At 41.5% G+C, this 16,958-nt stretch overlaps 1 protein-coding gene and 1 non-coding gene across 3 annotated transcripts in view; both read left to right on the top strand.

Annotated features, from left to right (window-relative positions):
- The window catches only part of ELP2 (elongator acetyltransferase complex subunit 2), a 57,490-nt gene that overhangs the window by 12,360 nt on the left and 28,172 nt on the right, over positions 1-16,958 (top strand). For both annotated transcript variants that reach the window (XR_009247075.1, XM_058676992.1), the window contains exons 6-14: positions 2,159-2,223; positions 4,320-4,386; positions 4,851-4,991; positions 7,297-7,392; positions 8,775-8,875; positions 9,059-9,190; positions 13,000-13,149; positions 14,667-14,855; positions 16,745-16,814. Coding sequence is in view for 1 of the 2 variants with exons in the window: in XM_058676992.1 (XP_058532975.1) it covers positions 2,159-2,223; positions 4,320-4,386; positions 4,851-4,991; positions 7,297-7,392; positions 8,775-8,875; positions 9,059-9,190; positions 13,000-13,149; positions 14,667-14,855; positions 16,745-16,814 (1,011 nt within the window). In the remaining variant the exon portion in view is untranslated. The remainder of the gene's footprint in view (positions 1-2,158; positions 2,224-4,319; positions 4,387-4,850; positions 4,992-7,296; positions 7,393-8,774; positions 8,876-9,058; positions 9,191-12,999; positions 13,150-14,666; positions 14,856-16,744; positions 16,815-16,958) is intronic.
- On the top strand, positions 11,876-12,007 carry LOC118758138 (small nucleolar RNA SNORA26). Its single transcript, XR_004995560.2, has one exon. It is a non-coding gene; the product is annotated as a small nucleolar RNA SNORA26 (small nucleolar RNA).

Raw genomic sequence — 16,958 nt, 5'->3', positions numbered from 1 at the left:
AGGGTCTGGTCAGCATCTCTTGACCTCAGCAGGACCTGTTCCTTGGGATTTCCTGCTGTGCTTCCGTTTTGTGCAAAGGCTTCTTAGAGGCCAGGCTGCACTCAGTCTGGTGTCCTAACCTAGAATTTCATTTTGTCATATCTGTGTTGAGGCCAGAAGAGGGGGTGTCTGTTGTTGTTTTTAGGTGCTTTCTAGTGAGTAACTCTTTGAAAAATGCATTTCACAGCAAGGCATTTTCTTTGAATGGAGGTCCCTATTTTATTTTGGTCTATAGCTAATAGGGCTATATTTTGATTATGTGAATTAGTCTTTATATTTTAAGAAACTAATGTTGGTCACACCTTCATCACTTTTAAACCAAGTGTGTGTATATATAAAAGATTTATTTTTATTGTAAAATCAGATATACAGAAAGGAAGAGAGACAGAGAGAAAGGTGTTCTGTCCATTGATTCATTCTACACAAGTGGCTGCAGTGGCTGGAGCTAAGCCGATCTGAAACCAGGAGCTAGGAGCTTCTTCTGGGTCTCCTGCGTGGGTGCAGGGTCCCAAGGCCTCAACTGTTTTCATAGACCACAGGCAGGGAGCTGGATGGGAAGCAGGACCACAAGGACATGAACCATGCCCATGTGGGATGCCGGTGCGTGCAAGGCAAGGACTTTAGCCGCTAGGCTACTGGGTTGGGTCCCCAAGTGTATTTTTTAAAAGAAGTATTTATTTGTATCTGAAAGGCAGATTTACAATGAGGAGAGATATCTTGCATATGTTGGTTCACTCCCCAAAAGGCTGCAATGACTGAAGTTGAGCAAATTTGATTCAAAGCCAGGAACCAAGAACTTCTTCCAGATCTTCATGTGGATATAGATGCCCAAGGACTTGAACCATCCTCCATTGCTCTCCCATGCCGTAACAGGGAGCTGGATTAGAAATGGAGCATCCAGGACTAGAACTGGCACCCAAGGGCCTGGCAGAGTAGCTTAGTGGTTGAAGTCCTTGCATTGCACACCTGGGATTCCATATCAGTGCCGGTTTGTATCCTGGCAGCTCCGCTTCCCTTCCAGCTCCCTGCTTGTGAGCTGGGAAAGCAGTCGAGGACAGCCTAAAGGCTAGGGACCCTGCACTCACATGGGAGACCCAGGGAAGGCTCGGGCTCATGGCTTCAGATCGGCTCAGCTCCAGCCATTGCTGCTATTTGGGGAGTGAATCATCAGACAGAGGATCTTCCTCTCTGTCTCTCCTCTCTGTATATCTGACTTTCCAATGAAAAGAATAAAGAAATTAAAAAAAAAAAAAAAGAACTGGCACCTATATCGGATGCCAGTGCTAAAGGGTGAAGGATTAAACTGTTAAGCCACTATACTCAACCACTAGCCAAGTATGTCATTACATACGATCTTATTAGTTAATTAATTAAGATTATTTATTTATTTATTTTATTGAAAAGGCAGATCTACAAGAGAAGGAAAGACAGAGAGAAAGCTCTTCCATCTGCTGGTTCACTCCCCAAGTGGCCACAATGGCCAGAGCTAACTGCTCCAAAGCCAGGGGTCAGGAAACTCCTCCATGTCTTCCACATGAGTGCAGGGTCCTAAGGCTTTGGGTCATCCTCGACTGCTTTCCCAGGCCCCAAGCAGGTAACTGGAAGGGAAGTGGAGCAGCTACAACATGGATCAATGCCCATAGAGGATCGTGAAGCATGCAAGATGAGGATTAGCTACTAGGCTGCTGTGCTGGGTCCATACTTCTTAGTATTGAATTTGCAAGCAAAATGCAAAGTCCTTGGAGTAACAAACATAGCTATGGGGCTGGCCTCATAGCAGCTCCTTGTTCCCACGCGCTCACAACCCCTGGCATTTCCCATTGGTCTCCTGACTGAGGTGGTCCAGATGCCCTGTTTTGCTTTAGATGAGTTTCCTGGTGTCTTCCGTCACAAACGACGTGGAATGGAGTGAAGCACTCTTAGTTGTTTAGTAGTCATTCTTTTTTCAAGTAACCATTAAGTGTTCATTTTATTGGTAAAGACATTTATTGAGCACTTTAATTTATTCACTGGGGTGGCAAATAAAAATAACCAGGATTTTCAGCTGGAGCTTGGAAGCTAGTGTGGGTGATAATCAACATGGCAGAGTAATCACACTGAAACCTGTCTCTTCCCTCAGTACCAATATTGGCGTGTGGTGGTGATGACTGCAAAATTCACTTATTTGTTCAGCAAAACGATCAGGTAACAAGTGATATGTATTAGGACTAACATTATGTTCTGTTGAATTACTTATTTTGATGAAGTTTACATAGTTGACCAGGCAGGGGTGGGAACGGTTGAGCATTAGGGGAGTGTGGGTGAGACCCTTGTTTCCAAATCTTCCTCCTGTTCCTCCCATATCTGGGGGAAGAAGGGAAATTAGGGAAGAAGCCGCACTCACGCTCCTCGCCACCCCAGTACCTGGGAATAAGGAAAGGCCAGCTGATGCCTTCCCAGAGTTCCCTGATGTGGAGCAGGCTCCGAAGTTCTACTCAAGTGGTTTCAGTAGTTCTGAAATGTTGTCAGTCTTGCCAGTCCAAGGATGAGGAAATCCTTCCAAGGTTCAGTTGTTAATACAGTTCACTTCAGAGGCTCCCTTTGTTCAGATATTTGCTATCAACACTTCGCTGGGGCGGATGAGCAATTTGTTCTGCCCTCCTTCCTCTGTTATGATACCAGATGTCCTCTGCAGGCCCCAGTGGACTGCCATATTCTCCATGTGCATCTGGACATGCCTTCCACTGCTCTGTCTTAGACACTAAGGAGGCCGAGTTCTGACATATGCATTCCACGGTCAAACCACAGATCCTGTGATTCTCCCCATGGTTGGAGTTCTGAGTTTAGTAGTTCAGTTGGGAAGATCTATGGGAGTAGATCTTTAGGTGAAGGAGGATGATATGGAGGAAGTGATAGATAGATATACATATATATATGTATGTATTTTTCTTTACAAATTTCAAATACAATAACCTTGAACACCCAGGATCTCATATGGGTGCCGGTTCATGTCCCAGTTGCTCCACTTCCCTTCTGGCTCCCTGCTTGTGGCCTGGGAAAGCAGTCAAGGAAGGCCCAAAGCCTAGGGACCCTGGCATCCGTATGGGAGAGCTCCTGGCTCTTGGCTTTGGATCAGCTCAGCTCTGTTGTGGCCACTTGGGGAGTGAACCAGCAGATGGAAGAGCTTTCTCTCTTTGTAAATATGACTTTCCAGGAAAAAGTAAAATAAATCTTTAAAAAAATTTTTTAATGAGGTGTAAGAAAACATGAGTTTAAATTTTTTTTTGAAGATTTATTTATTTTTACTGGAAAGACAGATTTACAGAGAGAAGGAAATACAGAGAGAAAGATCTTCCATCCACTACTTCACTCTCCAAGTAGCCATAAGAGTCAGGCTGGAGCTGAGCCAATCTGAAGTTAGGAGCCAGGAGCATCTTCTGGGTTTCCCACACAGGTGCAGGATCTCAAGGCTTTGGAATGTCCTCTGCTGCCTTCCCAGGCTGCAATCAGGGAGCTAGGTGGGAAATAGGGCCACCGGGATACGAGCTGGCATCCATATGGGATCCCAATTCATGCAAAGCAAGGACTTTAGCCACTAAGCTGCTGCAACGGGCCACTGGGTTTAAAAATTTGAAATGAGGCTTAACATACCTCATGGGGTAGCACCCGCTGGAAGGATTTGTTTGTTCTTATGAAGTTTATCAAACATTTTAGTGGTTAAACTGTGGGAGAAAATTTCCAGAAAAGGGGATTATTTCTAGGCCCCGTTCTTCCTTTGTTTATTTTTCAAGGTTCAGGTTTATTTATTTCTTTGAAGGAATTGCTCAGAGAGGGGAAAAACCAAGATTTTCCAATTGCTGGTTTACTGTCAGCAACCAGGACTGAATCAGGCTGAAGCCAGGACTCTGGAGCGTCATTCTGGTCTCCTATGTACTTGGGCCATCTTCCACTGCTTTCCCAGGTGCGTTAGCAGTGAGTTGGATTAAAAGTGGAGCTGCTGGGACTCCTGTGGGGATGGCTATATGGGTTTCTTGCCCCATAGATGGCCGGCTTAGGTGCCTCCCCATAACTGTAGCCCCAAGGATACTTGTTTTTCTGTATTTTATAGATAAGCTGAACCAGCATTGGAGCCCAGAATGTGAAGAAAGATCTAGGGAAAACTGATACAGGGCTAAAGTCTGTTCTGGTAGTGTTCCCAGTCAAAATGACGCAGTAGGTTTGGCTGATACCAAATGAAATCACTGATGTGCATGCAAATGTTAAATTCTTACATCAGCTCACTGTTTTTTTGTTCTTACTAGTTTCAGAAAATGCTTTTTCTCCGTGGACATGAGGATTGGATAAGAGGCGTAGAATGGGCAGCATTTGGTCAGTATGAACTTTTGCTGAAGCTCATATAGTGGAGACAAATGTGTGTAAATTCAAAGGAAGCAGCCTTTTGTTTTTTTGTATGCTGCATATTTCTATTCTCCCAATTAGAAAGTGGATATTAATCCCTTCTGTTAACTTGAATTGGGTGACAGAGCATGAAACATGTTTGTATGTATTTATAAGTAATGTTGACTATAGACTTTACATGCAGACATTTTTGGAAATTTCTTTGTAAAATCTTATACTGCGAAATTACTACATGTCATAAGCATTTATTTATAAATACTGCATTTTTTATTTGTCAGTGTTGTTATAGAGGAAAACAGGTAAGATGAATGAAAGATAAGGCCATAGTCTTTTTTTCTCTTGCAATCTAGAAATATGCATATTGTAGAGGAGAGTCTTATACCCGAACTTAAGAATGTAATATTTAAAATTAATACATTTTATTTTTTAATTAGGTAGTGATCTTTTCCTAGCAAGTTGTTCACAAGATTGCCTGATAAGAGTATGGAAGCTGTATTTAAAAACAACCTCTCCAGAAGCTCAGAATGATGATACTGTAAGGCTGAAGGAAAATACTTTCACCATAGAAAATGAAAGTAAGTAAGACTAGAAATATTTGATATAATAATACTATAAAGTTTATATTTTACTACATTCTTGTGTGAAGTTTAGTTTTTCAGAACTGTCAGGTCCCTACCTGAAACTGAGTGTATACGTTTTTCTGTTTTTATGTGAGGATGAATCATTTTCTTAAGCATTTATTTATTTTTATTTATTTGAAATGCAGAGTGACAGAAAGAAAAGAGGGGAAAAAAGAGCTTCCATTTGATGGTTTACTTCTCAAATACCTGCAGGAGCCATGGCTGGGCCAGACCAAAGCCAGAAGCCAGGAGCTCCAACTAATTCGCATGGATGGTTGTGGGGCCCAAGTGCTGGGGCATCAGCTTCTGCTTCCCGTGGTGCACATTAGCAAGACATTGGATTGGAAGCTTGCAGGATCCAGTCCCTTGCACTTACTTTAAATATATATAAAGATTTATTGTTATTTTTCCATTGGAAAGGGGGATATACAGAGAGAAGGAAAATCAGGATGAACTTTTGTCTTCTGGTTTATTTCCCAAGTAACTGCCTGGCTGGACCTGAGCTGATCTGAAGCCAGGAACCAGGAGCTTCTTTCAGGTCTCTTGCTTGGGTGTAGGGTCTCAAAACTTTGGGCCATCTTCAATTGCTTTCCCCGGCCACAAGCAGGGAGCTGGATGAGAAGTGGAGCTGCTGGGATATGAACTGGTGCCCATATGGGATCCTGTGGATGCAAGGCAAGGACTTTAGCCACTAGGATTTGTGCTTGGCCCAGTCCTTTGTACTTCCGTAAGGGATGTGAGCATAGCAGTTGCAGCATGTGCACAACGCCTGCCCCAAGAATGAGTCATTTTTCACTTAATAAATATTTTTCTTTTAAACCTTATTAATAAAAGCTTTCTAAATTGCTGAAAATAATATTTAATGTTTCTCAATAAGTTAATTTGTAAAATGATACTAGTATTGCATTTTTAGTATAGGAAGAGCTAAAGAAGTAATGTTAGTTATCTTTTTGTTGGAGTACATGTACTACAAGGGACTTACCAGATCCCTGCACTCAAGTAGTGTATGTAATTCTGAGTTTCTCACTCTGGCATTAAAAGAGTAGTCTTGCGTGGTAGATCCTGTTAGAGTCTCCTAGTGGAAGGAGATCTGGGGGAATGTATATCTGAAGTATAAAGTTAGACCTTGCTGGGTATTATAAACCTCAGTATGCTGTTCTTGTTATAACTCTTCTTGGGTATAGAGATCATGAGTTGAGCTTTCAGCAGTTTTAAGGGGAGAACTAAGAAATTATTTGTGTACCCAAATACAAGTTATTTTTGATATTAATTGGTTTGAGAAATGAAATAACTTATCTTTCTGCATTTATTAAGTTTTTAAAAATAACATTTATTTTAAAGATTTGTTTACTTTTATTTGAAGTACAGGTTTTACAGAGAAGGAGACAGTAAGAGATTACTCATTTGCTGGTTCAATCCCCAAATGACTGCAAATGACCAGAGCTGTGCCAGTCCAAAGCCAGGAACCTGGAGTTTGTTCTGGGTATCCCGCGTGGGTACAGGGTCCCAAGGACTTGAGCCATCCTCTGCTGCTTTCCCAGACCATAAACAGATAGCTGGATCAGATGAGGAACAGCCGGGACTCAAACTGCCACCTACATGGAGTGTGGACACCACAGATGGAGGCTTCGCCTACTACTCCATTATGCTAGCCCCCATCAAGCTCCTTTAAAAAGAACATCTTCACAGCCAAACTAGTTTTGCAGTTATATCAACAGTGATTAAAACGTGAGTTGCTTCTTGGCCTTTTGGCTAAGATCAAGTATAGAACAAAACATTATAGCTGAATGTCAACCAATTAAACATACATTTTAAATTTCATTCATTTCATTCATTGCTTAAAATCACAAGACAAAAATAAAATAAATGAAATCACTCAACCAATACTTTTGGAGAAAATCTACATTTTCTGTGATCAGAAGTAAATACTAATAAACGTGCTATTTTTCAAATTTCCAAAATAACTGCTTTTGTACTACAATTAAAAAGCAAAATTGGACATGCTAGACCCTGTTTGATCTTCACTGATTATCAGGTTGTAATAACCTGATTAGATGGGAGACCCGGGAGAAGCTCCTATCTGCTGGCTTTGGCTCAGCTCAGCTCTGACTTTGGGGCCAGTTGGGAATAACCAGCAGATGAGAAGTCTCTTCTCTGCTCTCCTTCTCTCTGTGTAACTTTTTCTTTCAAATGAAAATAATAAAAAAAAGTTTTAGAAAAAAGGCTTTGATAGAAAAATTCCTTCATGCGTTTGTTATAGGTGTGAAGGTGTCATTTGCAGTGACTCTGGAGACTGTGCTAGCTGGTCATGAAAACTGGGTGAATGCAGTTCACTGGCAGCCAGCATTTCACAAAGGTGAGAAGGAAAGCTTTCACATATCCATTAAATCTCACCAAATCTTTAGCTAACTATGTAAAGTGGGGAACTTTTTTTTTTTTTTTTTGGCTTGGTCAGAAATTTCAAATAAAGGATTTTTTTTTAAGTTGGCAAGCTATATTCCTTGTGTTCTGAATACTCATTTTCCCTTAAAAATGTCTCTTACGTAAGGAAGATAAGACTCTTGCCATGATATGGAAACTACCACAGCCCCATTATCAAATTTTACTCTTATAAATTACAGATTTTCACTTATGCATAAAGAGATTTTTTTAAAAAAACTTTCAAATTAATTTCACTGGTAGCTTTATCCTTAGTGAAACAAGTTGCTAATATTGAGATAGGTTATTTAGGAAAAAGTCAAGACTGCGCTTGGTTTCACCCTTCACCTCTGTCTTTGGAGTGATGGCTCTGTGCCTGCTTGCACTGGTGGTGCGGGTCTTGGAGCTGAGCAGGCATGGCATCACTTTCTCAGCTCCTGTCCGAGACAGGAACAGCAATCGTTAATACTCAGCCTCTACTCGTGTTATGCTGCAGTTGTGTTTTGCTTTAATAAATAAATTGGATGCCATCAGTTTGCAGAAACTTTCCAACTTTCCTTGGAGGCAGCTACAGTGCTGAATTCAGGACATAGCATTACTGACATGGCTTTTTATTTTAGTAGAGCTATACTACCACTAATAGTATTGTTTCATAGTTAACAGAACTTGATTACCAAGAAATATTTTATTTATCCTTTTACAATTTGCCTTTCAGCTTAACAGTTTTTTTAAAGATTTATTTATTTTATTACAAAGTCAGATATACCGAGAGGAGGAGAGACAGAGAGGAAGATCTTCCATCCGATGATTCACTCCCCAAGTGAGCCACAACGGGCCGGTGCGCGCCGATCCGATGCTGGGAACCAGGAACCTCTTCCAGGTCTCCCACACGGGTGCAGTGTCCCAAGGCTTTGTGCCATCCTGGACTGCTTTTCCCAGGCCACAAGCAGGGAGCTGGACGGGAAGTGGAGCTGCCGGGATTAGAACCGGCGCCCATATGGGATCCCAGGGCGTTCAAGGCGAGGACTTTAGCTGCTAGGTCATGGCGCCGGGCCCCTCAGCTTAACATTTTAAACAAGTCTGACCATGTTGATTCATGTAACTCTAGTTTTGTTTTTATTGCACTGTACCATTCTGTTGTCTGAATTTACCACAACTTATTTATATGTTCTTTCCACAACAGATCTTTGTGTTTTGAAATGTTTGCTATTACCAGTAATGTTACAGTGGCATTTTTGTAGTGTCCCTGTTGTTTGCTTAGATAATCTACAAGCATAGTGTTTATTGATTACCTGAAAAGCATTAGTTTTTATTTTTCAGGTGGTGTTCTACAGCAACCAATGAGATTATTATCTGCCTCAATGGATAAAACCATGATTCTCTGGGCTCCAGATGAAGAGTCCGGAGTTTGGCTGGAACAGGTAAAGCTGTGACTGTTCAAGGAACAGAAAATTGGGTTTTGTAACCTGATTACTAAATCCTGAATCTATGTTCCTAGAGCTGTAATTTTTCACTCTTACATACATCAAGTGAATGGGAATTTGGCAGTCTCTGGGATTAGTGGTTTCCGTGTTGTGAATTGTTTTCTTTCTGTCATGGCCTAGGTTCGAGTAGGTGAAGTAGGTGGGAATACCCTCGGATTTTACGATTGCCAGTTCAATGACGATGGATCCATGATCATTGCTCATGCATTCCATGGAGCATTGCACCTTTGGCAACAGAATACAGTTAACCCGGTAAGAAAAGTGTAATTTCAAAAATTCAAAGCAGAGAAAGATTATGCCCATTTACTGGAACATTCTGCAAGCCAGGAACTGGAAACTCAGTTCATGTTTTCCATGTGGGCGTCAGGAACCCAACTACTGAGACATCACCCACTGCGTCCTAGAGTTTGCATTGGGAGTGGACTGAAACTGGAAACGGATACATGAATTGAAGTCACATACTCTTATAACGGATGCAGGCATCCTAAGCTGCCTTAATTTTTCTTTTTTAAAGATTTATTTTTATATATTTGAAAGTTACACAGAGCGAGGAACAGACAGAATGAGAGGGATTTTCTCTCTCCAAATGGCTTCAGCGACTGGGTCTGTGCAAGGACAAAGCCAGAAGCCCAGAACTGTTTCCAGGTCTTTCACATGGATGCAGGGGCTCAAGCATCTTATGTCATCTTCCCCTGCTTTTTTTTTTTTTTTTTTTAGATTTATTTTTATTACAAAGTCAGATATACTGAGAGGAGGAGAGACAGAGAGGAAGTGGAGCTGCCGGGATTAGAACCAGCGGCCATTAGGGATCAAGGCGAGGACCTTAGCCCCTAGGCCACGCTGCCAAGCCCTTCCCCTGCTTTTCAAGGCACATTAGCAGAGAGCTGGCTCAAAAATGGAGCAGCTGAGACATGATCTGACACCCATATGGGATACTGCTGGTTTCTCAGACAGCAGCTGAACTGACTACATCATGGTGCTTGCCCCGTAAGTTACTTCTGAAACACAATGTTAAACTCCTGCATCAGAAAAATACTTTTGAATGAAGTTTTTTGTTTGTTTTGTTTTTGTTTTTTAAGATTTGTTTTACTTGAAATTCAAAGTTACAGAGAGTGGGGCAGAGATCTTCCATCCATTGGATCACTTTCCAAATGGCCTCAATGGCCAGAGCTGGGCTGGTCTGAAGCTGGGAGCTAGCAGCTTCTTTGGGTATCCCATGTGGGTGCAGAGTACCAAGAACTTGGGTCATCTTCTGTTGCTTCCCCAGGTCATAGTAGGGAGCTGGATCTGAAGCGTAGCCACCAGCACTCAAACTGGTGCCCAGTTGGGATGCAGGCATCACAGGGGGAGGCCTAATCTGATATACCAGGGTGCTGGCCCCAAATTTCTTTTGTTTAATTCTGAAGGCCTTAATGGAAAAAAGCATCAAGTGAGCAAGGAGAAAGAATTCTATCATTGGGTTTCAGATATTTTTTAAAGATTTATTTATTTATTTATTTATTTTTAAAGATTTATTCATTTTATTACAGCCAGATATACACAGAGGAGGAGAGACAGAGAGGAAGATCTTTCGTCCGATGATTTACTCCCCAAGTGAGCCGCAACAGGCTGATGCGTGCCGATCCGATGCCGGGAACCTGGAACCTCTTCCGGGTCTCTCACGCGGGTGCAGGGTCCCAATGCATTGGGCCGTCCTCGACTGCTTTCCCAGGCCACAAGCAGGGAGCTGGATGGGAAATGGAGCTGCTGGGATTAGAACCGGCGCCCATATGGGATCCTGGGGCGTTCAAGGCGAGGACTTTAGCTGCTAGGCCACGCTGCCAGGCCCAAGATTTATTTATTTTTATTGGAAAGTCAGATATACAAAGAGGAGGAGAGAGAGGAAGATCTTCCATCTGTTGATTCACTCCCCAAGTGGCTGCAACAGTTGGAGCTGAGCCAATCCGAATCCAGGAGTCCGGATCCTCCTCCGGGTCTCCCATGTGAGTGCAGGGTCCCAACGCTTTGGGCCGTCCTCAACTGCTTTTCCAGGCCACAAGCAGGGAGCTGGATGGGAAGCAGAGCGGCTGGGGTTAGAACCGGTGCCCATATGGGATCCTAGCACATGCAAGGCAAGGACTTCAGTTACTGGGCTCCATGCTGGGCCCTGGGCTTTGGATTTTACTTAGCAAATATTGGGATTGATTTGATTTATACATAGTTTTTGCTTTTTAGAACAATTTTAGGGTAACAACCAAATAGAAAATACAGAATGCCACATAAGCCTGCCCTATGTGAACATAGCTTTCCTCACTGTCAACCTGCCATACTCCTAGTAGTATGTTTGTTGCAGTCTGCCCTTTAGGGCTATGATGGTGGTAAGCAGTTATAGTCCAAAAGTGCTCTTCATTGCTCAGAACTTTTTATAAATTCTCTTAGTGCTAATTTTAGATCCAGTTTTTGTGTCTCAGAGGAAATTAATGTCATTTCTTTGTCACAGTCTTTGTAGTTTAGTCATGGACTGTATTCATCAGGATTGGCTTTGAATAATCTGTTCGCTGTTCATAAAAGAGTACTTTTCCTCTAAAGGTCAAGATTTTTTATTTAAAAGATTTACTTATTTGGAAGGCAGGGGGACAGAGAGAGGGGGAGATACCAAGAGAAAAAGAGCAAGTTCCTGCATCTGCTGGTTTAGTCCGCAAATGTTTGCAACAGCTTAGGCTCATCAGGCCAAAGCTGGGAGCCCAGAATTCTATCCAGAACTTTCACGTGGGTGGCAGAGGCCCAAGTACCTGGGCTGGCATCTGCTGCTTTCCTAAGAGCACTAGCTGGAAGCTGGATCAGAAGCATAATGAATGGCCTTCTGTAGTGGCAGGTAGTGGATAAAGGCACCACCTACAACGTATCCCATCCCATATGCATGCTGGTTTGATTCTCAGCTTCTCCACTTCCAATCTAGTTCTCTGTTAATGTACCTGTGAAAGTAGAGGATGGCGGCATGAGGCCAACACAGGAGAGTAGAGGGACTCCTCCATGAAACCCAGGGACGAGGCCGCCCCTCCTCTCTGGAGCCTGTCTGGAGGCACAGTTGAAAGAAGAAAAAAAAAAAAAAAAGAAAGTAGAGGATGACCCAAGTGCTTGGCTCACTACACTGAACTGGAGGACACATGTGAAGCTCCTGGTTCCTGGCTTTGGACTGACCCAGCTCCAGCTGTTAGGGCCATTAGGAGGGTACACTAATTATAGGAAGATCTCGTTCTCTGTGTTTCTCCTTGCTCTCTGTTACTCTGCATTTCAAATAAATAAAATCAATCTTTAAAAAACAAAAAGGCAACGCAAGTGGAAGTAATGAGTTTTGGGATGGGATGCTGACATTGAAGGTGGTGGGTTAACTTTCTGTACCATAACACTGGCTCCTAATGGATTTCATCACCACTGAAAGTTGTTTAAAAATATATATACTCTGGATGAGGCATGTGACATTTTCTTTCTCTTGTGTTTATTATATGTTTATGTGGTTGTGTTTGTAGGCAGACTGGCTAGGTTTGATTTAACCTTCTGCCCTTGACACCTGTAACTTGTTTTATTTAGTAAGAAAAGCCATCAAGTTCACTCTCTGCATCTACTGACTCATTTCACACAATACTCTAGAATTTGGCATAACAAATACATAGCACCTAATATCTGCTAGCATTCTTCTGTATACTTTAAGAGTGTAAACTTGTCTAATCTTCCCAGTGACCTATTGAGGTAAGTGCCATTATTGTAATGCTTGTTTTACAGAACACTGATTTTAGCCACGCAAGGCTGAAGTCATGCCTGGCTGGTGAGAACCATTCAGTAAATGAGTGGAGAGATCGTCCTAAGATAACTGCTTTAATGGATACAATGCATGTTTGAATGCTTTAGTTCTAATTATGATTGATTGGAAAATTTACCCTAATATTTTATGACCTCATCTTACATGCTTGATTTTTCATCTTGCTAGGAGGTTTCATTCATTCTTCTTGTAGGACGTGTTTTGCTTTGAGTGGTACTATCTGTGGTGATTTTTATATGTGTCATGAACACTTTAATTGCAGAAGGAGTGGACTCCAGAGATTGTCATTTCAGGACACTTTGATGGTGTCCAAGACCTACTGTGGGATCCAGAAGGAGAATTTATCATCACTGTTGGTACTGATCAGACAACACGACTTTTTGCTCCGTGGAAGAGAAAAGGCGAATCACAGGTGAAATGCCCTCCAACGGATCCACATTCAGAAGGCTTTTAGGAGCCCATGGAAAGTAGGGCAATATTGTTAGTCATCAGGATAATGTAAATGAAAACTTTTTTAAAGATTTATTTATTTTTATTTATTTGAAAGGCAGATTTTACAGTTGGGGAGAGACAGAGAATCTTCCATATGCTTCTCCCCAAATGGCCATAATGGCCAGAGTTGGGCCCGGAGTTTCTCCTGGACTTCCTGTATAGGTGTAGGGGCCCAGTCACTTGGGCCATCTTCTGTTCCCAGGCTGTTAGCAGGGAGATGGATTGAAAATGAAAAAAACCAGTGCCCATATGGAATGCTGACGTCGTAAGTGGCATCTTCACCTATTATACCACAATAGCAACCCCAAAATGAAATCCTTGAGTAAAATACCACTTCATAGTTTCCAAAGGCTAAAGTAAAAAATAGGGAAAATAAGTACTGCCTGTAATGATGCAGTATACCTGAAGCTTTCCTAGTTGTTAATGTCAATGCAAAATGAAACTGTTGTACTGCAAAAGTTTAATTTTTTTAAAGACTTATTTTATTTTATTACACAGGCAGATTTTACAGAGAAAAGAGAGATATATAGAGAGAAGGTCTTCATCCCCTGGATCACTTCCCAAATGGCCACATTTTCCAGAACTGAGCTGATTCAAAGTCAGGAGCCAGGAGCTTCTTACATGCTTTCTATGAGATATAGTGCCCAAGGAATGGTGCCATGCTCTGCTGTTTTCCCAGGCCATAACCAGAGCTCTACTGTAGCTACATTATGCTTTGGTGTTGCAGGTTAAGCTTCTGCCTGTTGATGACCAGCATCTCATCTGGTAACTGGTTTGAATCCCAGCTGCTTCATTTCCAATTCAGCTGTCTGCTGGTGGCCTGGGAAAGCAGTGGAGGATGGCTCACGTGTTTCGGATCCTGTGGGAGACCTGGAAGAAGCTCTTAGTCCCTGTCTTTGGACTGACTCAGCTTCAGTCATTGTGACCATTTTGGAAATTGAACCACTAGATGGAAGGTCTCTCTGTGTGTCTCTCTGTCTTTCTCTGTTTAAACTCTGCCCTTGAAGTAAAATAGAGAAGTCTTAAAAAGAAAAAAAAATCACAATAAAGCCTTAACACTGATTAAGCCATTAAACTCCTGTGTGGTAAAGAAAGCCAGGGTCTTCAGCCTTTGTTAGTATTTGACAAAAATTCTCACCATTAACTGTGACCCAGTCCATGAAGGCTAATGATATTTCCAACTGACAATACTGCTTCAGTTACACATGATCCATCCAAATGGCGAGAACTGAGCACGTGTGTAGAAACAGCTGTATTCAACTAGAAAATAAGTCAAATGATTTGGAGTGGTTTTCTGTAACTTTCAGTGATTTGTTACTGGTTTTATCCAGTTGTTTATGAGTGAATCTGCCCTGTGATCATAGTTCCTTGGCATCTAATCTTTGGTCATTGAAAATAATTTGGCTTTTTAAAGTGTTCATTTTGTTTAATACCTAGGTGACTTGGCATGAAATTGCAAGGCCTCAGATACATGGTTATGACCTGAAATGTTTGGCAATGATTAATCGGTTTCAGTTTGTATCTGGAGCAGATGAAAAAGTCCTTAGAGTTTTTTCTGCACCTCGGAATTTTGTGGAAAATTTTTGTGCCATTACTGGACAGTCTCTGAATCATGTGCTTTGTAATGTGAGTATTCCTGTAAATGTTTCCCTTAAAACTGTTCCCTTTATTGTGAAATTAAAAAATTTTTATTCAACCTATAGCTATAGTAATGAATAGAAACAAAAGCATATCACTTATTATTGATGTGACAAACTTTGTGTGCCCTGGGGCATTTAGTTGTTTAGATGTGCAACAGATGAGTTCAAGCCATTGTTAGGCAACGTGGCACTGTTCACCTAAGAGGTGAATTTTCTGTTGCATCCTTCTGCTGGATTTTTAGGATAAACAAAATGTGAAAGATGGAATTTGTATATAACCAGGGAGGTTATCATCCATAGGCTAAGGATGGGGGAGGAGAACTAATGTACTTGCTGTTATCGGATAGGTCAACTGCTGAATCTTATGGTACCAAAGTCAGTTCATAGAAGGAAGAGGGCAAGAGGGCACTGTGTTGGAGCATATAAAATATATTTAATGGGATTTCATTTGGGTTTTCGAAGGGTAAGTTTTTAGTTTTGTTTGTGTCCCATTTCTGTAAAAGATTATAAATATATGAAGTACTTAATTTTAAAGGACGAGAACTAAAGCAGCAAGATAGTTCTGATATACAGAACTATATATTCGAAGGTCCTTTATTTACAATTGTGTCACAAATTTGTGAGTTCAGAAAGGATCAGTGCATTTCTCATAGATGGAAGGAGAGAGAGCAGAGTTATTGGGGTTCTTGTTGGAACGAAAACAGCATAGAGGGAATGGAGAAGTGGGAGAAGACATGGTGGTGATTGTGGGATGCAGGTTTGTTTCAGACTGTGGGGTTCTGGTGGATAACCCTGCACACAGAGATTGATGAAAAGCAATCCTCTTTTGGGGAGCAAGAGGCTTGCCTTGGAGTCGAGAGACTAAAAGCACTGGAACTAGCAAGAGCTGGAGAAGGCAATGTGTCATTTGAAATGAAGCACCCAGCTAAACTAGCCATAGTGTGTACACAGGATCTCATGTCACAGCCTTTGCTAATGATTGGAAGAGAATGTAAGATCTTGTTCTGTTTGTTTCTAATAAAGACAGTAAGAATGAGAGTTGGGCTTGTTGGGGAAGAGGCAGATTGTTTCAGAATATCTTCAGTTCTGGGGATTGAAATGGTGAAATGAGTTGCCAGGTATACTTCAGTTCTGTGACCCAAGACACAGGATCCCTATGGACTCTTACTATTTTGGGGGTTTACTCCTGTACTGTGTGTACTGGGTGTACTGGGATAGGGATATAGGAATACTTCTTACTGCTCTTTTTCATCTGTTCTATTTTTCTTGATTTCTGATATAAAGGTTACAATGTTGGTGATGATTTATAATAATATTGCTCATGTTTGTGTCTGGTTAGGGTCCCCGTATAGATCACTCTCAGCATATGGGCCCAGGCCAATTTTGAGGGTTAATGTGTAATTTCACATGAGATAACTTGAAAACTGTGGAAGTCTTGGGAAGTTTTAAAATACAGTTTTGATTATTTAAATATGTTTGATTGAAGCACTGTTGACTTTTTGGGCAATGGCTGTTCACATGGACATATCAGGTTGTGCATGTGAGACTGTTTTTTTTGCTAGTTCAAGCATTCAACCTTCCATTTTCAGGCTGCTGCATTTCTTGCCAGACCCTGAAACCTCTTGAGCTAGTAATATTTAATGAGCTTGTAGATTAAAGGGTGCTTATTTTTTTGGATGGTTGGGATTTGAGGTTAGGTACAGCCTGTCTCTTGAGAGTGTGTTGCATCTGTCGATCAGGAAGTGCACATGGAGGCGAACATTCATACAGAGGTAGTCTTTTAAACTGTTAGCGTCTCTGATTACAGTGCTTTTGTATTGCCTGGAGTAGTAGTAACGTTTAGTGTTTGAAACTTACTTGTTCTTTTCATTCCAGCAACACAGTGATCTTCCAGAAGGAGCCACTGTCCCTGCATTGGGATTATCAAATAAAGCCATCTTTCAGGGTAAGTCTTTAGTCTCAAAAATTGTTGAACCTATATGATACTTAAACCTAATATAATACGTGTCTAGATATATATTAGGTAAAATGTGTACCTAAGGTTTGTTGCAGCTAATTTTTTAGAAAGATTTATTTATTTGAAGGCCTA

This window comes from Ochotona princeps, chromosome 18 (assembly GCF_030435755.1).
Source record: "Ochotona princeps isolate mOchPri1 chromosome 18, mOchPri1.hap1, whole genome shotgun sequence".
In the NCBI taxonomy this organism is placed as follows: domain Eukaryota; kingdom Metazoa; phylum Chordata; class Mammalia; order Lagomorpha; family Ochotonidae; genus Ochotona; species Ochotona princeps.
This window is presented reverse-complemented; position numbering and strand designations above follow the sequence as displayed.